Consider the following 25,901-nt stretch of genomic DNA (forward strand, 5'->3'; position numbering starts at 1 on the left):
CGTTTTGCTGGATGGCCCTGAGGTCATCCAACTGCTGCTCCAGTTCCCCAACACGTTTAAACAGGAGCTGCACCTGGACACAATATCTGCATGTGTCAGATGTGTCAGATGCATCAATAACCCCACTCTCACCATTGACGGCACCACTGTCTCCCCATCTCCCCAGGCCCGCAACCTTGGCGTGATCTTTGATTCCACCCTCTCCCTTGAGCCTCACATCCGCCATGTCATTAAAACCTCCTTCTTTCATCTCCGCAACATCGCCAAACTCAGACCCTCTCTCACACCTCCCGCTGCTGAAAGACTCATCCATGCCTTCATCTCCTCCCGACTGGACTATTGCAACTCACTTCTCCTTGGCATCCGCTCCACCTACATCAACCGACTCCAACTGGTCCAGAATGCAGCCGCCCGACTCATCACCCACACCAAATCCTGGCATCACATCACTCCAGTCCTCAAACAACTTCACTGGCTTCCCATCTCCCACCGGATCACTTACAAAATCCTGGTCCTCACCTACAAAGCCCTCCACCATGTGGCCCTCCCATATCTCACTGATCTCCTCTCCCCCTACCAACCCTCACGGTCCCTCAGATCCACATCAGCCGGTCTCCTCTCCATCCACAAGTCCAACCTCCGCAGTTTTGGGGACAGAGCCTTCTCCAGGGCAGCTCCCAGGCTCTGGAACTCCCTCCCCCAACTGATCCGCAATTCCGTGTCCCTCACCATCTTCCAGTCCCGCCTCAAGCCCCATCTCTTCACCTCTGCCTATCCTTAGCCCCACGTCCCCGTCCCTTTTCATCTGTGCATGAATTGCCTCATATTGTGTTTTGAATTGAATTCTGTCTTTAATTTGTGTACTAGTCATGTCTCTACTATTTATTTCATTCCCCTTACATGTTTTTCCTCTACCTGCTAAATTTTTGTACGGTGTCCTTGAGACTCTTGAAAGGCGCCCATAAATAAAATGTATTATTATTATTATTATGTGTGGTTTCCAGAAGCACCAGCAGTGTCCCTGACTTCCCAAATACTGCAGGAACCACACTGTACCAACTTGCCTGCCATTTCCTCAGTGGACAAAAAAATCACAAATTTTGAATCAAGTGTAGCTTCCTTGCCTCAGCCCCCCCGAGCCGGACTCTCGAGCCAAAGACTCACACTTTATTCTTTTTTTTAAAATATTTTTATTTATTAGAAGCAAATGTACAAGAGTAGAACAAACGGCATATAAAATGATACAGTTATTGTGCAGCTTCAATTTTGACTTTTTAGCTTTGAATTAGAAGAAAAGAAAAGAGAAAGAAAGAGAAAAAGTGAGATGTGCAAAGACAGGACCCCTAGACAACCAACGTAGACTCACTTTACTCACCAAGGCACTTCACCTTAACAAGGCCTCTTTGCTGCAGCAGCACATCTTTATCTGTTGCCTAATCAACTAATTTAGGGCTAATTTGTAAATTACTCGTACCTGGGCATTTGATGCTCTTTTTAAATCTTCTTTCTCTCTGACTCACCTACTTCCAGCCAAGACTCGCTCTCGCTGCTCCTCTCCGGCCTGCACGGTAAACCAACTGGGATATCATCCATTATGAACTGGGATAATGGAATTCTTACTTTCTGCAGCTTTACAGGCACATTGGATGCAACAACAATAATTTGTATACAAAAAATATCAGTTATTCCTTGTAAACCAGGAAGATCATGATAATGCTAAAACCAAAGGACATAGTAATTCAAAGTCCGTTGTACTTCGGTGCTGAGGTAGCATTGTGATTCGGGTTGCAGGATAGTTCAAGAAGATGATGGTTGATGGGACAAAGCTGTTCTTGAATCTTGAGGTAAATTTTCAAGCTCCTGTTCCACCTTCCCGATGGTAACTGCGAGTAGAGTGTGCGGCCAGGCTTTGATGATATTAGCTACTTGAGGCAACGTTATGTGTAGATCCCTTCAATGGTGGGGAGGTCAATACCCATGATGGCACATGCAATGTCCACCACTATTTGCAGTGTCCTCCTTCATACTTGGGCATTTGAATTATCCAAACGGATGCAACAGTTCGTATGCTCTTCACTGCACAAGTTCATGGAGTATTCAGCAACGTAAATCTCCTCAAACTTAAGAAAGATGTTTGTGGACTTTGGTGAGCTTTTCCTCATGATTGCATCGATGTGCTGAGCCCACAACAGATAATCAGAGTTGTGTATGCCTAAGTGCTTGAACCTGTTAACTCTCTCTACCACTGTCTCCAATCAGTCTGATGAAGGGCCACGACCCAAAACATCATCTGTCCATTTGCTTCACAGATGCTGCTTTAATTGCTGAGTTCCTCCAGCACTTTTGCTCTAAATTGGTTTGTTGGCTCCAAGTTGCTTTGGGGCATGCTAAAGCCATGGAAGCAAGTCTATTAATTTGACACTCTCTTGTTATAATGCACTTTCTCCAATTTCTGTTGTATAAATGTTCATCCTGTTTGAAGTGAACTAAATATATTCTTGTTCTCTTTGTGCCACAAAGAACCACCACCAAATAATGTTATTAATATATTTTTATCAATTTCTCTTCTGGTTTGTATGTTGTTGGTTAAAATAATTAAGCTTCAATAAGGTAGGTTCTCAATGCACTGCCATTTAATAAAATATAGGGCAGTTTGCATCCTCGCTGAAATGTTATCTGTAATACAACCTATTTATTTGTTGAATAAATTATGACACTGTGAATGAAGCCTACAAAGATTTGAAGTGTTCTGTTACATTTTTTTTAATGTAATAGGAGTACTTGCAAGGAAGCTAGTAAAACCGTAAGCCAGGAAAAATTAATTGGCATTTGAAATAGTATAAGCTAATAAATGAGTTGACATGGATTTGTTGAAGGCAAGTCGAATGTATCTAACTTAATGTACATCTGCACATCTGTACTTTCAATAGGTCTCTAGTAAAGTACGACAATAAACTTGTTAATTTCAAATCTGTACGGACATTGTAAATGTCGGGCATAAGTTACAAATGGACTTCAACAAAAAGTGGTGCAAAGGATCTAATGAGCGGTGATCCTAAAGTGCCAATTATAGTACCACCATTCTTTTCAATGCATTTCAACAATCCTCAGCAGAATACATAGGGCAACCTTTCAAAATGGTAGACGACACAAAGCATTGAGGAGGATATCAATAGGTCAAGTCAGGATATTAAGCATATCCATGTCTTGAATTTTAAATTTTATATTTGATTCATTTACTAACCATTTCTTTATTTATGAAAGGGATGGGTTCCTGAAAAATCACAATGCAACAGTGGGGTAAAAAAAGGGCTAGAGAAGTAAGTGGGTGTAATTTTTTTTTTTTTTAAGTGCTCGTAATTACATGAAAAATGTGAAGATCTTTTTTGCGGACATAATTAAGGTAAAGTCCCAACTAAGATAGACACTAAATGCTGTAGCAACTCAGCGGGTCAGGCAGCATCTATCGAGAAAAAGAATAGGGGATGTTTCATCACCTATCACCTATTCCATTTCTCCAGAGATGCTGCCTGACCCGCTGAGTTCCTCCAGCATTTTGTGTCTGTTTTCGGTGTAAACCAGCATCTGCAGATCCTTCGCACAAACAAAGTCTCAACTAATCTGCATTTATCGTAATTACCAATTTTAACATAGTTATATTTGTAGAGTGCACAATTGATACATTTTGATGTTCTTTGATGTTACTCGATTTACAAAAATTCTACTCCTCAATTTTTGCAATAATTCCCGGATTCTTTGTTATTTTTCACTGTAACAAATGCCGCTACTAAGTTAAAAGATAAGCTTTGATCTTATTAAATGGCAGAGCAGGCACTAAGGGTCAATAGAAAATTTATAAATTGCATAGCTTGGTTAAAGTGCATGATGCAAATTTTGGTACAATGTGTTTGTCTTTGCATCGAGCCTGCAGTGTTCAGTTGATATTTATTTGTTTTGACATTGAGTTTTACCACTGAAAAATTTAAAATATTAATCTGTTGCTTGGTGCTTTGGGGATGCCTGTATTTGTTAAAATTAAAATATTCAAGTGTTAAGCCTCCGAGATATTTTCATTAGAAGAGGAAGAGACATCAAAAGCAAGGAATCTATGGTACATTTAGTTTAGTTTAGAGATACATGTGGAAACGGGCCCGTTGGCCCACCGAGTCTGTGCCGACCGGCAATCACCCGTACACCAGTTCTGCCCTGCACACTAGAGGCAACTTGCAGAAGCCATTTACCACCAAACCTGCACATCTTTGGAATATGGGAGAAAACCCATTCTGTCACAAGGAGAACGTACTAACTCCGTACAGACAGCACCCGTAGTTAGCATCGAACTCGGTCTCTGGCGCTGTGAGGCCGCAACTCTACCGCTGCACCACTTTGCCGCACTTTCCCTATTTGTAAAGTTGGGCATCAGCTGGAGTATATTCTATTGCGGGCAGACCTTAGGAAGGTGTCCAGCCTTAGATTGTAGAGGACATTTACTGGAATGTTTTCACGTAGGAAGTGCTTAAGTTCCACGGTAAAACTGGAGGAGCTGAGATTGCTCTTCTTGGAACAGAGAAGATTAAGATATTTAAGATAGTAACAACATACGTAAGAATTAGCAGGAATTTGCCATTTGGCCTCTTGTGCCTGCTCTGCATTTACAAAGATCAGGGCTTTCCTTTCCTATGTACCACTTTCCCGCATTAACCCAGTATCCTTTAAAGGAATCTGTTGATTTCTATCTTGAATGTACTTGGCAACTGACCCTCTAGAAACTTCCTATGTAGAAATTTCTGAAGATTCATTATCCTCTTCAAAAAACACACCTCTGTTTTGAATAGCTGACCCCTTATTTTGAGACCATGTTCCCTGTTTCTAGACACCATGACAAGGAAACAGAATTCTAGTATCTACCTCTCAAGCTCCACAAAACCTTTTGTCTGTGTCAATGAGTCTTCCTCTCATTCTTCTAAAATCTGGGAGGCACATGTCCAGTGTGCTAAATTCCCCTCTCCTAATTGCAGTAAGATGTCCCTATCCTTGTATTCAAATCCTCTTGCAATAAACACCAATGCTTTCAGTGATCCATATGTGAGGAAGCGCAGGTCCATTGGAACACATTTTTCAGTCTCTCACAATCTAAAACCAATACACCACTTTAATATTATCAAGGTAGATGCTCACACAATTTTCCACTTTATATTTAATCTTTCACATCCTTGCCAATTCACTTAACCTATCCATGTTCCCATGAAGTCTTCACAACCTTCTCCCAATCCACATTGCTACCCAACTTCAAATAATCGACTGACTGCAGGATTTGGAAAGTCCCTCATCCAACTTACTGATATTAATTGTCAACAGCTGAAGTTTCAGAACCAGTCAAGAGCATGCACTGGGACCAAAACAATGAAATTCTCTCTTCCTACAGCTTATAGGCCATTAATGCAACAACACAACAAAATAAACGTGCAAATAAATTAGTGTTTTTTCTTGGTAAATCGGAACATGACAGTCCAAGCTAAAGTACGTAGTTGAACATTAACAGGAAGATGTCCACTGTACTTTGGTGCTGAGGTAGGGTTGTGATTAGGGTTGTTCTGGATGGTTCAAGAGCCTGTGGTTGACGTGGAGAAGTTGTTCTTGAACTTGAAGGTTACAGTTCTCGGGCTCCTGTACCTGTAGTCAAGAGTGTTTTATTGTCATATGTCCCATATATATACATATATATATACATACTCGCAAACACACTCACACACACACACTGTATATATGTATATATACACACACTCAAAAAACAAACAATAATAATAATAGCAATAGTCAATTGTAGTTCAGAGCTTATTTGAGTTTGTAGTGTTTAATAGCCTGATGGCTGTAGGGAAGACACTGTTCCTGAACCTGGACGTTACAGTTTTCAGGCTCCTGTACCTTCTTCCTGATGGCAGGGGTAGAATGAGTGTGTGGCCTGGATGGTGTGGGTCTCTGATGATGCTGGCTGCAACTCTGATAAATCCCTTATTTTTGAGGCATAGACTACGATAAATCCCTTATTTGGTGGGGAGGTCAGAGTCGGTGATGGACTGGGCAGTGTTCACAACATTTTGCAGCCTTTTCCACTCCTGGGTGTTCAAGTTGCCAACCCAGGACATGATGCAACCAATCATTATATTTCTATTGTAGACCTGTAGAAGTTCAAGAGAACCCTCTCTGAAATACCGAATCTCCGTAATCTTCTCAGGAATTAGAGGAGTTGATGTGCTTTATTTATAATTGCATCAGTGTGCTGGGTCCAGGAAAGATCTTCAGAAATATTCATGCCCAGGAATTTGAAGTTGTTGACTCTCTCGACCATAAACAGGATTGTGGGTCCTCATCCTTCCTCTTCCAAAGTCCACAATCAGTTCATTGGTTTTACTGATATTTAGAGCCAGGTTGCCGTGCTGACACCATTTGGTCAGTTGGTCGATCTCACTTCTATACTCTGACTCATCACCATCTGTAATTCGTCGGCGAACTTGAAGATGGAATTCGCACTGTGTCCGGCTACACAGTCAAGAGTATAGAGTGAGTAGAGCAGGGGGCTGAGCACGTGAGTGGAGCAACCTTGAGGTTCTCCTGTACTGTTTGTTAATGAGGAAGAAGTATTTCTGCCAATTCGAACAGACTGTGGTCTGTGGATGAGGAAGTCGAGGATCCAATTGCAACAAGTTGGTAACAAGCTTGGAGGGGATGATGGTATTGAACGCCGAGCTGTAGTCTATAAACAACAGCCTGACGTAAGTGTTTATATTGTTCAAGTGGTGCAGTGCGGAGTGGAGAGCCAGTGAGATCGCATCCTCCATTGACCTGTTGTGATGTTAGGCGAACTGAAGTGGGTCGAGGTTCTTGTTGAGGTAGGAGTTGATATGCACCATAACCAACATCTCAAAGCACTTCATCACCACAGAGGTTAGTGCCACTGGTCGATAGTTGTTGATGCACGTCACCTTACTCTTCTTGGGCACCGGTATTATTGAAGCCCTCTTAAAGCAGGTGGGAACCTCAGACCTCAGTAGTGAGAGGTTGAAAATTTCTGCCAGTTGGTCTGCACAGGTTTAGAGAACTCGACCGGGTATACCATCAGGTCCAGACACTTTCCGAGGGTTCACCCTACCCCCCCGAAGGATCTTCTGATGTCGGCCTCTGTGACTGCAACTGTAATACCATCAGGGTGTATGGGTGCTCAAGAAGACACATCAGTGTTATCCCTATCAAAGCGTGCATAGAACGCATTGAGCTCATCAGTGATGCTTCGCTGTTGCTTGAGCTGCCTCCTGATTTCACCTTGTAGGAGGTGATGGCATTCAAGCCCTGCCACAGGTGCCGAACATGCGCCCCATCCTCCAGCTTTAAGCGGAAGTCCCTTTTGGCCTTTTTGATGGCCTTGTCAAAGTCGTATCTAGACTTCTTATAGACCTCTGCATCACCAAACGTGAATGCCCAGGTTTTGGTCCTCAGAAGAATGAGGATCTCCTGGTTCATCCAAGGCTTCTGGTTAGGAAACACTCAGGCTCCCCAACCTGATAATGGCCTGCTGACTTAGAACAGTTTTCTGTCCATTGAACAACTTCAAACCATACCACCATATTACTTCCCATCCCACTTGCTTTGATGTTATTTTATCCCGTGTGGTAATTTATTTCAGGCCTTCCAAAACTGCTAAATAAAAGGTGATTGGCAAAGGTCCAATTGCAGTATTGGAAAGGAAATTGGATGAAGACCTAAAAGGAATAAAATTATGGATATATCTCAGAACTGCATAAAACATTCAATAGTTATATCCGATCCAGCATAGATGGGCTGAATGACTTCTGTCCTCATTGTTTCTCTGATTTCAATGTGTTGAGAGTTCTTAAATTGAGTTGCTGAGAATTGCCTTTTTTTTAAATCTGATTTTTTTAAATTGCCTTTTTAACCACTAACACAGTCAGTTCAGGTATATTTTGAAATGCTATAAGTATAGATGTCTGCATTTGGAAATGTTCACATAAAACATGTAAATGTCCTTGCACATTAACAGTTAAGATGAATAATATCTTGTCAGGTTAGTGTTAAGCATTGCCATGCCTGCCATTTAAAAAGCAGGTCAAATCTGACCTACTTACAGTTCATACTAATGCTGATGTGATTAAACTGATGTGTTATTTAATAAAAGGGAAGGGTGAATGTCAAGAACAGCTGGCACTTGGAGTCGAGCTGTCCTTAGTCATAACAGAATGAAATTAATTCCATTGGCTTAGTCAAACTGGTAATTATTTTATATATAAAGTGCTTTGAAGAACTCTTGCCTTTAGACCAATGGCTGTGGATTATTTTGGTTTAACCAGGCTGCAGGGGCATAGTTAAGTAGGTTTACAGTGGTTTATTTTCTACACAGAAAATTATCGAGCTTGGTTTCAGTGGAAAAGGCGAGACCCTTAAGTGTGAGTACGTTTAGTCAGTTTCTGCAAACTGAAATGGAACCATGTTTCTTGAAAGCAGATGTAAATTAACTTAGCTTGAGGAAACTGGGGAAAATTCTTATCAAGATGTACGTTCAGTTTAGTTTATTGGCATTTGTACCGAGGTACAGTTTAAAAAAAAAAAACTTTTTTGTTGCCTGCTATCCAGTCAGCGGAAAGACTATGAATTATTACAATCGAGCTGTCCACAGTGTACAGATACAGGATGAAAAGAATAACCTATAGTGCAAGGTAAAGTCTGATTAAAGATAGTCTGAAGGTCTCCAATGAGGTAGTTGGTAGGTCAGGACTGCTCTGTCTAGTTGGTGATGGGATTGTTAACTGTATTGTTTAGAAATTACTGAAGATTATTTGAAACTAAATTTTATTTTGTAATCTGATTTTGACTAAGCTTTGACAAGTTGTTGTTCAGGGACTACAATTTGACATGAAAATGTGGATTAGATCTCAATGTTTCAGTGTTGCAGGACTGTTCAAAACATGCCGGAGATCTCTCATAAAGTGAGAGCAAAGGTAGATAAAACCACAGGAATATACCGATAGTATTTTGCTTTTTTGTTAAAGAGGATAGACGAGAGAGAGGTGGTGAAACGTTGTTGAGAGCTGTGCAAAACATTGTTCAGGCTGCACTTGGAGCACTGTTTGCTCTATGGTAAATACAGCATGTTAACACTGGAGTTTATTCTGTATAGATTCACTTGGATTATGTTAGGGATGTAAAACTGTGGAATGGGGAGAATCAAGTTGAGCAGGCGACCCAAAAGGATACACATTAACATTTTTTTAAATTACTTTGAACTCTGATGAAGTGAATGATTAAATATTATTGTCTTCTCATTGAAACAATAGTTGCAATGAATGTTAATTTAAAATACCTGGAGAGCAAGGAAAAAGGGTTTGGAGGAATTTCCTCTGCGCCAAGATGTTGGAGTAAGAAATACTTTGCCCGTGGAGATTTCGGAAAGGAAATTAGATTCCTAAATGAAGCAGCAGCAGATACACAGGACTGTGGTAGAGCAGACCGACATTTCAATAGTTCTGACAAAAAGGACCCACTATTGACGCAATGAGCTGAATGTTGTCTCTTTATGTTGTGATGTTTGTGCGTTGGATTACGCCAAATTTTTGTGTGAAAAAGGCCCAACACGTCTTGTGTGTGCCATCATCCAATATTTTAAACACACCCCGTATGTTGACTATTGTAGTTCACAATGATTTAGAATGTTCTGTTTCATGTGATGACTTGCAAAGTGAACCTTTGCAAATGTTTCTCTGTTAGAGCCCACAGATGTTTAGGCAATCCCAATTTTGAACATGAACCTTCCCTTAAAACAATGGGGCGAGAATTCAGGTTATTTATACATAAAGATTGAACATCAGTTAGTTGTTGATCGCCATGGGCCAAGCCATATCCAATCTTCATGAGATACTCGGGTGTACACTTTCAGTAGGTTAAATGGGAATTCTTATGAGTTTAATGATGGGTATAGAAAGATTAGATGCTCAATAGATTTCAGCAATATTTGCAATATTATAGAGAAACGAGGAACTGCAAATGCAGGATTACAAAGTGCTGAGGTAACTCAGCAGATCAGGCAGTATCTCTGGAAAACATGGATAGGTGACATTTCAGGTTGGGACCCTTCGTGGGTCTGATGTACTTATTATACTTAGAGTTCAAAAGCGAGTGTGAATGATTTGGATCTGAGCAAATAAACTGAGTGTCTTCTAAATTCAAGGTGGTTATTTATCTACAGCCGCGCTGCTGCAAATGTGTCGTCACTTTGTGGTCCAGTTGCTGGGAGTTGTGTACAGTGGCTCATCTCGTTCTCAGGAGCCAGCGTGTTCCTTTAGTTGCTCAGCCATTCATTAGTAGCCTCGCGGCTGCAGTTGCTACAGCCTCCACCTTAGCAGCACACTGATTTCAGTGTACGAGTAAACCTGTGACTCAGACACAACTACCAAAACATGAAGGAAGAAAACCTGGCACGCCGCAGGTTTTCCCTGTGTGCCGGGCTCCCAAGTGTGCTGTCATCCCGTATTGACGGACGAAAACTCATCAGAAACGCTTCTTTCGGTGGCTACAATGAGCTTGCTCCAATAATATCAGGTTTGTAGCATCTTTTGTTTCCCTCACAGCAGCTTGCAGGTTTTTGAACTAGCATTAAAAAAAAAAAGCTAAAAGCACAATGTGATCACAATAGTTTAGATTTGGTATGGAATCCGAAGGACATAAACAAAACTGTAACTCTGTTGTGCCAGCTCGAATTGAAATGCTCACAAATCATTTTGTTTGTTGAATTATTTAATGTCTTATTTTGGGAACCTGCAATACTTGCAGCCCTTAAATACGCATTGCTACTTTACTGAAAATGAAAGAAGCATTTAAGGAAATGTTCATTAATCGGGATAGATTTACTTCCTTGTGACAGTTACAGGAGACTAAATAATTCAACAATCTGCAAGCATTGTATCTAATTTAACTCGGGGCATTTTTATATTGATGTGTAAAGCTATGGCTTTGGCACACTTACTGATTTACAATTCTCCCTCAAACTGGCATTGGGCAAAAGTGGAGCCCATCTTTCAATAAGCAAATAAATCTTTGCTGCTATAATTTTGCCTACAGCAAATGACAAGCCAACTGTCAGCTGCAATTTTATGACAAAAACAACAAACGGTTAGCTGGAAGTGGTTTCTGGGTGGTTTTAAGTGTGTAAGTTTCCTTTATTATTCAGGGAAACCCCAGCAATAACAATTTTATATGTTGTATTCAGGAAGAGAAAGATCTTAATTTTTAGTGGGTCTAGCAAAGTAGTGAGTAATTCCACAGGGTACATATTTACATGACCTCTGAAATCATTCTTAATTTTTTATGCTCTGTTGCTTTTGCATCTTTAACATTTGTTACTTTTGTTCACATTTTTGTTGCTCTCCATACATGACACTGATTTAGTTTCAGAGTCATTAAGAATTCTTTGCATTGGAATAGTGCCTCTGAAATGCTGACTATTTTGCTGCCTTTGGAGAATAGATTGCAATAAGGGACGCTGTTTTTTGAAGGCAAAAGGAAAGATTGTATGGAAAAGCCACTTGGGTATGGATGCCAGTTGGTATAATGTCAGTTTGACAGATTTGCAAGGTCAAGGGACACGATTTGGTGAGGAGATTAGTCTAACTATCACACAGCGTTAGAGATGCTGCCTTACAGCGCCAGAGATCTAGATTGGATCCTGAATAGGAATGATATCTGGACGGAGTTTGTACGTTCTCCCTATGACCGAGTGTGTTTTCTCTGGGTGGATTTTCCCCGGCTGCTCCGGTTTCCTCCCACATTCCAAAGATGTACAGGTTTGTCGGTTAATTGGCTTTGGTAAAATTGTAAATTGTCCCTAGTGTGTAGGAAAGTGCTTGTTTACAGGGTGATCGCTGGTCGGCGCGGACTCGGTGGGCCAAAGGGCCTGATGTCGCGCTGTATCTCTAAAAATCTAAAGTCTAACACTGTTGTCAAAAGAATGTTTATCAAGTCGAGTTTAATGTCGAATTGCCTAGTGTATATGGAGTGGATGGGAAAGTGGAATAACATAGAACTAGTGTGAAAGGGTGATCGATTGTTGACGTGGATTTGGTGGGCCGAAGGTGGGCCTGTTTCCATGATGTATCTCAAAACTCAAAAAAACCTGAAGACTAGACCATGTGAAATGACACAGGAACAAGGGACGGTAGGGTGGGGGAAAGTCACTGGACTAGGAATCAGAATCCTGGAATGTTGATCCAGAGTATCCATTCAAATCCCTTCTTGGTAGTTGGGGAATTTAAATTCTATCCATTGAATAAATCTGAAACTTTAAACAGAAAGGCTGCCCAGTAATCACAAAACTACTAGATTGTTGTAAGAACCCATACCTGCCTAGTTAACTATTTCACAGATGTGACTCGAGACACCACTAATGTGGTCTTAATTGACAGTGATTTCAGAGGCTATTGCAGTTGGGTAATGGATGCCAGCATTAATATCAGTGTCCACAAGCCAGGAACAAATAAATTAAAAAAATTAGTTTCCTTCTTCTGATGAATATTGAATTGCTAAACATAATAGTCATTGCACACAATGTTTTTTATTCCTTTAATACTTAGCAAAATCAATGCAAAATGAATACTTGTTTAATTATCAATTGCATTTTCTGTAGAAGTAAAATCATTACATTGATAATTGACAAAACCACGGGTTGAAAGTTAGTAACTAAAATGTGTTACTCTCATTCAGTTACTTCACTTCATCTGTTTACGATAAATGTGACAGTATTTATCTTTGTAAGTGGTTGGCATTGAAGTACACAGTAGATAACCATATAGTCAAAACTGATATCCATTCTTGCAATTGTCAAAGTGAGTGTGAAGCTTTTATGGTGCTGATGTTAGTTTGCAAATTTAAATATTATCTACGTAAGTACTCCGGGATGTAGTGGAACATCCAGTGTGACAAATGACTATTCTGGCTCCAACAGAAATAAAGACACAAGGAACTGCAGATGCTGGAATCTTGATCAAAACACAGAGCGCTGGAGAAACTCGGCAGCTTAGACAGAATCTGTGGAGGGAATAGGCAGATGACGTTTCGGGTCAAGATCCTTCAGAATCAGTCTAAAGAAGGATCCTGACCTGAAATGTCGTCTGTCCGTTCATTCCATAGATGCTGCCCGAGCCGCCGAGCTCCTCCAGCACTCTGTGTTTCCCCCCAGAAATACAATGGCCAGCCTTCTCTTGATATTTTGGGTGGTCATTCAGTCACACCATATGGGGGAAGGGCTTTCATTGTGGTATCTATAAGCTGAGATTTTCCAGGCCTGAAGATCAAATCACTCAATTCTGTGTCTCCTTCCATCATGTGTCAACAATCTCTCTTCTCTAACTCGAGTGTTTGGGGGTCTCCAGATATTATGTGATGTCCAAACACAGTCATTTTGAATAAATCTAAAACCTTTTTGGAAATTAATGAACGGGTTTATTTGTTTTGGTTTTAAATACTCAAGAAAGTGAAGAAAACCTAAGGCTTTAAACTCTGTTTTGCAAACAATAGCATAATTCTAGTTATGAATTTGTGGTAATGATTAATTAATAACTCAATGATCTTTCTTTATTGTTCAGCAAAAGATTACATGGTTGAGGAGACTTGTTTTAAAGATTTGTGCAGATTTTGTTTAAAGGATACTTCTGTTTCACAATTCAGAAAAAAAATATTTATTTGGCATGTTTCACCATTCATCAGTGTCTATCGGAGCCACGTTGGATTTTTGTTTTTATAAAATTGTTGATTTGTTCTGAAAGAATGGAAGCATGGAAACATCATCCATCCATCAATTCAGACCTATTTCAGGTCTGTGTGACAATCCAGTGTCAGACTACATTCATGTCATGACTACCTACAGCTCTGTTCATAATTTCATGCTTGGCCTACACTGCAGATTAATGCAAGTGCCTTTAGGTTAAAATGTTGAGACATTGACAAGATATTCAGCTGTTAGTTAACTTTAAATAGCTCCAAAATCTATAATGTACAGATATCTTAACAAATAAACGAGTGAATTTTTATAGAGCAAGTGGAATTTGTTCTAGTTTGTAAATTTACTACAGCAGAAATGGCTGCTTTTGGTGTTAAGTAAAGGGCCTGTCCCACTTGGCCGTCATTAGCGCGCCATTTATGCCACCTGCTAGCGTGTGGGTAGCGCGGGACGGGCGCATGGAATGGTGTGGAGGAGTGTGGAGTGGCGTGGAGGAGTGTGGACTTCGTCCTGTACGAAATCTTCGCCCGCCACCGGCCTGCCGCGTAACTGACGGCCAAAGTGGGACAGGCCCAAGACCCTGGCGCGGCGCGGCGCAACGTCTCACCTCCAACAGCAGCAGAAGCAGGCAAACGATCGCCGAACTTGGCCTGGGGCTCACGGCCGTTGCGGATCCGGATCCGCCCCCACTCCTACTTCCAGTGTGGGGCCAAGACGATTGGAGATAGATACAAAATGTTGGAGTAATTCAGCGGGACCGGCAGCATCTCTGGAGAGGAGCAATGGGTGACGTTTCGGGTCGAGACCCTTCTTCAGACTGAAGAAGTGTCTCGACCCGAAGCATCATCCATTCCTTCTCTCCAGAGATGCTGCAGGTCCTGCTGAGTTACTCCTGCATTTTGTGTCTATCTTCAAATGACGTCACGCGCTCCAGACGGCTGTGCGGACGCATGATGACGCGCGCGACCGTCGCGCATCAGTCACTACCGGCATGTGGCGTAAATGACGGCCAAGTGGGGCCATCAGCAGGCCCTTAAAAAAACATTTTGATTACTGCCTAGAATATCGCCAAATCTAAATTCGGATTTCTTCCTTGTTCATGAACATTGGAAATTTAAGCAGATAAAATAAATGCCAGGTGAAATAAACACCTGTGAACTCCAGTCACAGGAGAAATGTTCTTATTTAGTATATCTATTGAGGGAACGTGAGAACTGGGTAAGTGATTGGGATGTGGGGCAGCTTGGCTATGATTTTAATACATTGGCAAAATGGGTTCATGTAGCTGAGTGGTCTACTCTTGTTTTTGTTGCAAAAACTCTTGAACTTTTCAGAAGTTTCCAAATCGTGCATGCTCCATCATCAATTGCTGTAGGTTTTGAAAATGTGAAAAAATGGTGTATCAGTTGAGAAAGTATATTGCAAGATATGTTGATCAGTGAATGGTAAGAATGCCATCTCCTTAAAAAAACTGTGGGGTTTTTTTTCAGGAGCTAAGAACTTTGCAAAGCACATCTGATTAGAAGATGAGCTGAAATTTCACCAGGTTGTGACCATGAGACCCTTAGGACTGTATGAAAATGTGGATTTTCATGATAAACATACTTTCTTTAGTCAAATTCCATCAAAAAACTGGAGACACAAGAGACTGTGGAGGCTACAACAAAAACACTGCTTTTGAAACTCAGTGGGTCAGGCAGCATCCGTGGAGGGGAATGGACAGGCAACATTTCAGGTCAAGACCCTGCATTTGGTCACTTAACTGACCCACTGAATTCCTCCAGCAGATTGTTTTTTCACAAACGAGTAGTAATAATCATCTTTGCTGTGCACATGTTGTATAGAAGTCAAGATTGCATTGAATTGTTAATAACACAACTTTTAAGTTCCTCTGAGAGCAATATGAAAATAACTGTTCATTAAAGTACCCTGAGGGAATTGGTATTAAGAGTTGCCACTGTCCTGAGAACCACCCGCTGACAAAACTCTGAGTGCTTTCTCTCTGCTTTCTCACTTCAACCAATCTACACCAAAACGTTGTGATTATTTGGTTGAAAGAATATATTTTCTGCTGTGCTTTTTTATTCATTGTTCAAATGTAATATTTCATATTTCAGTGCAAAGCATTGACTTTGTTCAAAGCCTTCATATTTCTCTCTTTTTAAACTTCTGTATGTTTGAAATTGGAGAGATTTCTTTGATCAGTAAGATCTATATTCTGGATTTAACAGTGATTGATTTCACACCAGAATTCGAGTCCCTTGAGTACTAAACTAACACCCCGTGTTTGAGGTGTACAGATGATGTTAAGGATGTAAACGCCATATGGAAATAAATTGCTGAGCTATTATTTACATATCTATTTTAGTAACCGTCGGCCCCAGCTTTATATATTGAGGTCAAACAGAAAATGCTGCAAATATTTCAGATTTCCAGAGTCTGCAGTATTTTGTTTTGGATGTGGCTTTTTAATTCTTTGCCCTGTGGATGCAAGTAACTGCAGATGCTGATTTACAAAAACAAGACACAACGTGCTGGAGTAACTCATCGGGTCAGGCATCACGTTCGCCAGAGATGCTGCCTGACCCCCTGAGTTACTCCAGCACTTTGTGTCCTTTCATTCTTTGCCCTGTTATTTTTGGAATTGAATGTTGTGGGTCTACTTTTAAAGTGATGTGCTTGTTTGTTCATGCGATTTATTATCTGTATCAGTAACAGCTGCCTTTTAAAATAATTTCTTGGCTTAATGTTAATTAAGGGCCTTTTCTTTTAGGCTTGGACCGAGGCAGAGATGATGTGTCCTTATCAAAGGATGACTCAACTCACACGATATCAAAAAGCAAGGTACAATATATTTTGTGTTTTTCTGTGTCATGGCACTCACTGTCTTCACTGACAAATGCAGGTTGACATTTGGAGTGAGGTTTACAATTAATTCCATTAAATGTAAACAACATGACTGCACTTATGGCAGTGGGAAGCCTGATAAGATAGGCTGTAAGAGGATGAGTGATCTAATGTACTGGCATGCTTTTGTGAACATGTGTAACTTCAACAATGATAGAGGAATATGTACTTTACCAGATCAGACTTATCGCCAATCAGTAAAACTCAAAACTTGGATAACCACTTTATTGAAGTGTTGCCAGAATAGATTTTCAATTATTTTCACATTGATCCACGCAACTATATGCACAAGCCGCAATATTCCAAATGGTTAAAGTGCCCTTTCTGAACTTGGCAAAGGGAATTTTTTGTTGGGAAGACTTGCAATTTAAGACATCCTCAGGACATTGTAAATCACTTTGCAGCCATTGATACTCAGTCAGACAAGCGCCAGTCTTGGATAGCAACTCAACCTTTGGGTAACAGATTACAAAATACTATGATTGTGACAATTGAGAACTTGTGTGCCTTAAATTAAATTAAATTTCTTTATTTATATAGCACATTTTTAGTCAACTTGCATTGACCCCAAAGTGCTTCACATAATTACATTCACACACACACAGGCAAAGGTGGGTGAAGTGTCTTGCCCAAGGACACAACGACAGTATGCACTCCAAGCGGGATTCGAACCAGCTACCTTCCGGTTGCCAGCCGAACACTTAGCCCATTGTGCCATCTGTCGTCCAAGCCTTATTTGAATGGACTTGGGAGCCTTCCAGCTTGCCATCAGTTATATTCAGAAGTGCTTCCACTTTTTAGCATGGTAGCATTAGGACACTGGGCTTCAAGGTGAAAAAAGTATATTCAGACCTTTCCTGGAAAGTATGGATGCTAAAAATAATCGTTCATCAAAGGGATTGGAGGGCTGCTGATGCCATGTTTTCCAGCAGGAGCTACCAGCTTCAAAGATACCAGCCAGGTGATTTGCTAGAGTCTTTTCTGACACCATTAATTCGTGCCCATGAGATTATAAGGCAAATTTATTGGGTAACAGTGAATGGCAGCCATGTTAAAAATTGGAACGTTTGACATTGGTATTTCTGCTGACCTCCAAAAAGCATTATCCTGATTACCTGTAATAGCCAAAGGTAATCTAGTACTACTCCTGGAGTTGCTGTTTGCGAAGGTTAACTGATGTTTTAGTTTAGTTTAGAGATACAGTGCGGAAACAGGCCCTTCTGCCCACCGAGTCTGCACCAACCAGTGATCCCCGCACATTAACACTAGGGACAATTTACGCATACACCAAGCCAATTAACCTACAAACCTGTACGTTTTTGGAGTGTGGGAGGAAACCGAAGATCTCAGAGAAAAAAATCCACGCAGGTCACGGGGAGAACTTATAAACTCCGTACAGACAGCGCCCGTAGTCGGGATTGAACCCGGGTCTCCGATGCTGTAAGCGCAGCAACTCTACTGCTGCACCACCGTGCCGTCCTTTTTTCTTTTTTTTTGCTTCTTTGCAACTGTTAACCACTGTTAAAGAAACCTCATTGGCTTCAAAGTGGCTTTACAGTATCCTGAAGTGTGTTTTGTAAATATTATGTTTCCTTCCGTGGGAAGAAAATACTATGATTGTGATCTCAGGAAGACCGCATCATTCATTTGGGATGTTATACATTGCATTTCATTCATTTCAAGTTCATATTGTATCTGAAAGATGGTGTCACTGAAGTGTCAACCTAGATGTTTGTGCTGTTTCTACAAAGGTCAGATTCAAAGACGGGAGTCTAAATGACTGACCCCATAAGAATTTATGCCTTAAAGTTTGGAACCAAGTCAAACCTCACTGGCAAATTTGACATTGCATTGCCTGATGCAGGCAGGTTCACTGTTTTTCTGTTTATTTGTACTATTTGTTGTACACATGTCAGAAAGATTCTTCCCAGAGCTTTTGAATAAAGTAATATAAAACATACAGATGTTATTTGTCAGATACAAGGATCTGCAGATGCTGGTTTGCAAAAAAGACACAAAGTTCAAGAGTAACTCAGCGGATCAGGCAACATCTCCGGAGAACATGGATTGATGACGTTTTGGGTTGGGAACGTTCTTCAGGCTGATGGGGGTGGGGGGTGGGTGGGGAGAAGAATGCTGGAAAATAGCTGGCGCAGGGCAAAGCCTGGTAGCCCAATAGATTGATACAGGTGAGTGGGTTTTTTTGATAGGCAGACAGAAAGGTGGACAAAGGCCAGGACTGAAAAGAAAGAACCTTCCTCTCACTTCACAACTCGCAACTCTCCATTCCTTTTGCCTCAGGTCTTGTCATCTCTTTCATATGTCCACCATCTGCCTATCAAAACCCACCCTTCCTATATCACCTTATTACCTGTCTGCTTTGTCCTGCCCCCCCCCCCCCACCCCCACAATCAGTCTAAAGAAGGCCCGAAACATCACATCCATTTTCACCAGAGATGGTGCCTGGACCACTGAGTTACTTCAGCACTTAGTGTCTTTTAAAAAATATATTATTTGTCAGCCAAATACATAATTAGTTTAAAAGCTGTAGCAGATATCTCATAAGTTATAGGAGCAGAATTAAGCCATTCAGCCTATCAAGTTTACTCCGCCATTCAATCATGACTGATCTATCATTCCCTCTTAACCCCATTCTCCTGCCTTCTCCCCATAATCCCTGACATCCATACTAATGAAGAATCTGTCAATCTCCATCTTAAAAATATCCATTGACACAGCTGTCTGTAGCAATGAATTCTACAGATTCACCACCCTCTGACTAAAGATTCACCTTTGAGATTTCAAAGCTTTGTTGCTGTTAACGCAGGTGTCTGCTTCAGTATCAGACACGTGACTAATTAAAATGCAACCTGATCAGCTCCTTGGATCCCTGGGACTACAGTTCAGGTAGTCTTGCATTACTGGAGAGAATAATAGTTTAACAATTTTTTAAAATTTAAATCACCCTGTGTCGTTACTCTACCATTGTCTTAAAGTATGGGATAAAGTCGGTTTAAGTGTCGCTCCAGAGATTCAAGCACAAAAATGTAGACATATTCAGACACGATTAAGGGATGAGATGTCAAATCAAAATTTGGACTGCCCTCTTCGGTAGTCTTGGAAAATGGACACTGACACTCTGCTTTTCATTGCCCATTTAGCTGTAGAACTTCTTATTAAAGAAAACCTAACTTATTTTGTGATGTTTTGTGTTTTCTTTCAATGTCTTTGGCTGTTCCACCATTGACTTTGTTGTCTTGAAATAAAGTTCACAAGCAGCCTGAACTGCACAGTCCTTGGAGAAATGCACCTGCTTTGAGATTTCGAAGATGCATCTACTCTTCAATGCGAAGCCCTGTGGCTCTTGTGTTTGGTTTCTGATCAACATAAATATTTGGAAACAAATTTCAGTCTTTCCTTTTTGTAGCTTTCGTTCTGGCCACACCTGGTAGATTTATAGGAAAAAAAGTAGAATTCTTTTAGCATTGACTTCAACCCAAACGGTGTCTATTTGTTGACACAGCCTTATGTGAGCATATTGCCACCTATCTGCTATGTTGGCTCTGGTTGCTATAAAATCTTCCAGTGACTGACTCCATTTCATTTAAACTTATGTATCCCCCTTAGATTATACTTATCTCTCCCACACAACTTGCTTTTTGTCAGGTCTCATATAATTTTTAACCTGCTTCTAATTTTAACCTGAGGAGCTTCATAAGATTGAATCACTCCTTCCTTCAGCTTCCTACTCTTTCCATCATTCTGTATAGGAAATAGTTTAGCTCGCCAAATAATGGATTTTGGTAAGCTGCATCTGAAAGCTATAGCCAAGGGTAAGCAAGATGGTTAATAAAATGTTTACACATAATATAAATTGTGGTTAGAATGCTCATCATTTTGGCCGGCTGTACTTTCTTTCTTTTTCTTAAATGATTTCTGTTGAGATGTACCTGTTGAGATCCAGCCATCTTCAGCTCTTTCTTTTCTCCACAAAATTCAAATTCTCCATTTTTATTATAACTTTGCTTGCCTGCAGTCGGAGTCAAAGCTGTACAATGGAACGGAAAAGGATCTTGTCTCACCTGGAAGTAAACTCACAAAGAAGGAGTCTCTTAAGGCAAGTTATATTCTACAAATTCTACCAAAATTGTCTGTGCCTTAAAACTTCACAATTTCACCCTCATGCCAAACTTGAATTGCAGAATTGTGCACAGATGTTCGGCTTCCCAAAATAATAATGATTCTCGGAAGACAATTTCTACACAGCGTATGTGTGTTTCTCTTTATGTTTCAAATAAATATGCATCAATGTTCAGGGTTTACAGGAATAGCTGCCTGTTGTAAAATCTATATTCCTCGCCCACAGTGGCTAGACACAGAAGAGAATTTTTCGCAGCTTCGTTGTGCTATTTCTTTTGCCACGCTAGCAATCTCACTACACTGAGATTGAATTGAAACTCCCTGCTTTGTAGTCAGCAAAGAATCTACATTTATATTTCATCAGTTCGAGCTTGATTCAACTGGGTTTATTGAAGTTGGAGAGATATCCGAGCCAGATATCACCGACATAGTAAAGGTAATTTCACTTGCAGGATAAGGGTGATACACCACGAGAGCAAATTCCATTGAGTGAAATATTCATTTTAGTTGCATGTCTACTGTCCTTTGTGCACCTCTCAGTAGAAAACATATATTACCTCCTTAACATCATCGAGTACCAAGCGGAGACTTTGCAGCCATTTTGCTAAACACTCGCCCCCCCCCCATCCCCAATTTCAAGTAATTCTGCCACACGCACATTTCTCCTGTCACCCTGATCCTTCATTCCCCTCCTTCTGCTGATCTCCCCTTCTTCAGGTTCCCCACATCTCTTTTATCTCTCCTCTTTCCCCTCCCCTTAATCCCTTTCCTCCATGTCCCCCCATCTTTGAGTTTCACTCTAATTCTTCCGTCCTTATCTGACACCCATTTGTCTCCTTTTCGACTCTAGCCTTTGTCGCTATCTCCACCCATCTGCCAATCACACCCCCCTCACCTGTATCTTGGGCAGTTTATAACCCAGTGGTATGAATGTTGATTTTACTCATTTCAAGTAACTCCTGCATTCCATCCCTTCCCCTCTTCCCTCCCCCCCACACACCTTAGTCATCCTACCAGTTTGCATCCTTGTATCCCTATAGTTAGCACATCTTTCCCAGCCAACAATGGGTCATTGTGGACTCCATCCTTCCAGTGGTCATCTGTTGCAGGCGATGATTTGTTCTGGCCTTTTTTCGCTTCCAGTTCACTTGCCTATCACTTGCTGGGCTTTGTCCTGGCCCACCTCTTTCCAGCTTTCTCCTGCTACTCGATCGGTCTCAAGAAGGGTCTCGATCTAAAATGTCATCAGTCCATTCCCTCCAGAGATGCTGCCTGACCCGCTGAGCACCTCCAGCACTCTGTGATTTGCTCAAGATTCGAGCACCTGCCATCTCTTTTCTCTCAATATGTTTCTTTATTCTTCTTGCTCATTAGCTCCACCATCACCACCAACTTCCAAACAAATGTAAGCCTCACTGAACTGTTTGGCATTGTCTAGTTGCAGCAGACCTAAACTTAGCGATGTTAGCCTTCATGCAGATCTTTATTAAGTGATTATTCTGCTTCCAGGTTCAAAAGAAAAATTACAGAGAAGAGAAGAAAAGAGCCACCAAAGAACTGCTTAGCAGCATTACTGATCCATCTGTAATCGTGATGGCGGACTGGCTAAAGGTGAGTGAGCAGCTTTCTGCTGTAGGGAGCATTAGATGAACTTTGACTTCTCCCATTTTAGATTGAACATCAAAATCTCCCATTTTAGGTGAATATTGAGTTCTCCAAGTTTAGGTTACACCTCTCCCCATTGTATCTTATTTCTCCACCCCCCCTTTTCCAACCCTGCTGCACACCCATTCCCCCACTATCTCAGTTCCCTTTCCCCCAACCCTTTCACATATTCCTCCCTCTGGCTTGACAATTCACTCTTCTTCTCCTTGTCAACGCCCTTTGTTTCCATGGCTCCTTTTTGGCTCCTTTAGTCGCTGCTTATCGCCCCTTTGTCCGCCCATCTGCCAATCATCGCACTCCGTACATGTATCCACCTTTTCACGTGCCAGGCTTCATCCTGCTCCCATCTCTTTTCCACTTTTCTCTTCCTTGCTACAATCAGTCTGAAGAAGGGTCCCAAACCAAAACAAGGCCTAGCCATGATCTCCAGACCTGCTGCCTGACCCACGACATTACTCCAGCGCTTTACGTATTTTTTTTATCATATCCCTTTGATAGTTTTGACAAATTCATTGGGAAAGGATTTTTGCATGTTTTCAGCTTTGAGCCAGGTTATTTCTGGTCAAACTCATGAAAATTGGTATCTATCTTTCTGATGCATTAACAGTGAAAATATGCTTTGTATTTTCACTCGTATTCAATCCTTTTAGCTCAACAAAAAAGTACTTCATCTTTTGTCAGATCCGTGGAACTTTGAAGAGTTGGACAAAACTGTGGTGTGTCCTGAAGCCTGGCATATTGCTGATCTACAAAACGCCAAAGAATGGCCAGTGGGTGGGGACGGTGCTTCTGAATGCCTGTGAGCTCATTGAAAGACCATCAAAGAAGGACGGCTTCTGCTTTAAAGTCTTCCATCCCTTGGAACAATCTATCTGGGCCGTGAAGGTTTGTTGGGGCATCTTTTCTCTCTCCAGCAGTACATGATGGCAACTCAGAACAGAAGCCAGGATGCTGAACTGTGTGTGTGTGTGTGTGTTTGTTTGTTTTATAATTTCAAAAAAAGGGCCGGCACAGTGGCAATGCGGTTGAGTTGCTGCCTCGCAGCGCCAGAGGCCCAGGTTCGATCCTGACTACAGCTGCTGTCTGTAGTGAGTTTGTACTGCTGTAGGTTTGGGAGCAACAGCAGCAGGAGCTTAGCAAGAGATACGACTGATTGGCTCTAGCCCAAGTGGGAGGAGAGAAGTGAATCAGTGCTGGGAAAACAGTTGAAAACTGAGGAATTTGGTTTGTAAATTGGGAAATCAGGCAATTTATCAGTCAATTTAAGCAAGACGGCTCTTAGCGAGCGGCCTTGTGAGGGAAGTGCCCTGTGAGTCTTTGGCGAGGAGGCTGAGGAGAGGAGACCACGCAATACGCTTGAGAGGTAGAGACGAAAGAAGGAGATGTCAGGCAAGCTGATTCAGTGCGATGCTTGCAGTATGTGGGAGGTCAAGGACACCGCTGGTGCCTCTGGCTGCTACAAATGCGAGAAGTGCATCCAGGTAGAGCTCCTGAAGGGCCGTGTTGGGGAACTTGAGAAGCAAGTGGATGACCTCCGGTTCGTCCGAGAAACGGAGTCGTTCCTACAGTATGATTGTTACACCTAAGGTACTGGAAGAGAGAAGGTGGGAGACAGTGAGAACGGGAGGGAAGCATGGAATGCCAACTTCCCCGGGTGTTGTACCTCTTGTGAACAGGTTCACCCACTTAGAAGCTGTCGGGACAGAAGAGGTGTTTACACTGGGCGGCGGACTGGCTTGTGATGCGAATAGGGCTGTTGAGCCAAAACCAAAAAGGCCTAAGGCAGGCAACGCCATTGTAGTGGGAGACTCCATTGTGAGAGGTACGGACAGGGGTTTCTGCGGCAACAGACGGGATGCGAGGATGGTGTGCTGCCTTCCTGGTGCCAGGATCCAGGATGTCACGGACAGTGTGCAGAAAATCCTCAAGGGCGAAGGTGAACATCCGGAAGTGGTAGTGCATGTCGGCACAAACGATGTCGGAAAGAAGGGGATGAATATTCTGCAGCGTGACTTTAGAGAGCTCGGAAAAATGCTGAAAAGCAGGACCTCCAGGGTTATTATCTCCGGTTTGCTTCCAGTTCCTCGTGCTGGCGAGAGCAGGAACAGGGAGATACAGGACCTGAATGTGTGGCTGAGGAACTGGTGCACGGGGCAGGGATTTAGATTCTTAGATCACTGGGATCTATTTTGGGGTAAGGGGGAACTGTACAAAAGGGACGGATTGCATCTTAACAGGTGTGGGACCAGCATTCTGGCAGGCAGGTTTGCCACTGCTACATGGGTGGTTTTAAACTGAATAAGGGGGGTGGGGTGTCGAATGGGACAGTGGAGGATGGAGTTAAAGGGAAAGGGTTTCTTAAATGTGTGAGCGTAGAGACAGAGGGGTGTAAAATGAGGGTAGAAGCAATAGGTAGCAAGGTGAAAAGTAAAAGTGGCAGGCAGACAAAACCAGGGCAAAAATCAAAAAGGGCCACTTTTCAACATAATTGTATAAGGGGTAAGAGTGTTGTAAAAACAAGCCTGAAGGCTTTGTGTCTCAATGCAAGGAGCATTCGTAATAAGGTGGATGAGTTGAATGTGCAGATAGCTATTAATGACTATGATATAGTTGGGATCACGGAGCCATGGCTCCAGGGTGACCAAGGCTGGGAGCTGAACATCCAGGGATATTCAATATTCAGGAGGGATAGAGAGAAAGGAAAAGGAGGTGGGGTAGCGTTGCTGATTAGAGAGGAGATTAACGCAATGGAAAGGAAGGACATTAGTTTGGAGGATGTGGAATCGGTATGGGTAGAGCTGCGAAACACTAAGGGGCAGAAAACGCTGGTGGGTGTTGTGTACAGGCCACCTAACAGTAGTAGTGAAGTTGGAGATGGTATCAAACAGGAAATTAGAAATGCGTGCGACAAAGGCAAAACCGTTATAATGGGTGACTTCAATCTACATATAGATTGGGTGAATCAAATTGGCAGGGGTGCTGAGGAAGAGGATTTCTTGGAATGTATGCGGGATAGTTATCTAAATCAACATGTAGAGGAACCAACGAGAGAGCAGGCTATTTTAGACTGGGTATTGAGTAATGAGGAAGGGTTAGTTAGCAGTCTTGTTGTACGTGCCCCCTTGGGCAAGAGTGACCATAATATGGTTGAGTTCTTCATTAGGATGGAGAGTGACATTGTTAATTCAGAAACAATGGTTCTGAACTTAAAGAAAGGTAACTTTGAGGGTATGAGACGTGAATTGGCCAAGATTGACTGGCAATTAATTCTAAAAGGGTTGATGGTGGATATGCAATGGAAGATTTAAAGACTGCATGGATGAACTACAAAAATTGTTCATCCCAGTTTGGCAAAAGAATAAATCAGGGAAGGTAGTGCATCCGTGGATAACAAGGGAAATCAGGGATA

The 25,901-nt window shown here is 41.7% G+C and overlaps 1 protein-coding gene across 13 annotated transcripts in view; it reads left to right on the top strand.

The window, feature by feature from the left end:
- The window catches only part of osbpl8 (oxysterol binding protein like 8), a 169,847-nt gene that overhangs the window by 100,403 nt on the left and 43,543 nt on the right, over nt 1–25,901 (top strand). For 9 of the 13 annotated variants that reach the window (XM_033037977.1, XM_033037978.1, XM_033037989.1 and 6 more), the window contains 4 exons: nt 16,554–16,624; nt 20,724–20,804; nt 22,337–22,438; nt 23,174–23,377. In XM_033037977.1, the coding sequence (XP_032893868.1) occupies nt 16,554–16,624; nt 20,724–20,804; nt 22,337–22,438; nt 23,174–23,377 (458 nt within the window). Of the gene's footprint in view, nt 1–8,173; nt 8,285–8,322; nt 8,460–10,252; nt 10,609–16,553; nt 16,625–20,723; nt 20,805–22,336; nt 22,439–23,173; nt 23,378–25,901 lie in introns of those variants that run through there. The other 4 variants (XM_033037982.1, XM_033037983.1, XM_033037984.1 and 1 more) reach the window with 4 other exon arrangements.

This window comes from Amblyraja radiata, chromosome 19 (assembly GCF_010909765.2).
Source record: "Amblyraja radiata isolate CabotCenter1 chromosome 19, sAmbRad1.1.pri, whole genome shotgun sequence".
Taxonomy (NCBI): domain Eukaryota; kingdom Metazoa; phylum Chordata; class Chondrichthyes; order Rajiformes; family Rajidae; genus Amblyraja; species Amblyraja radiata.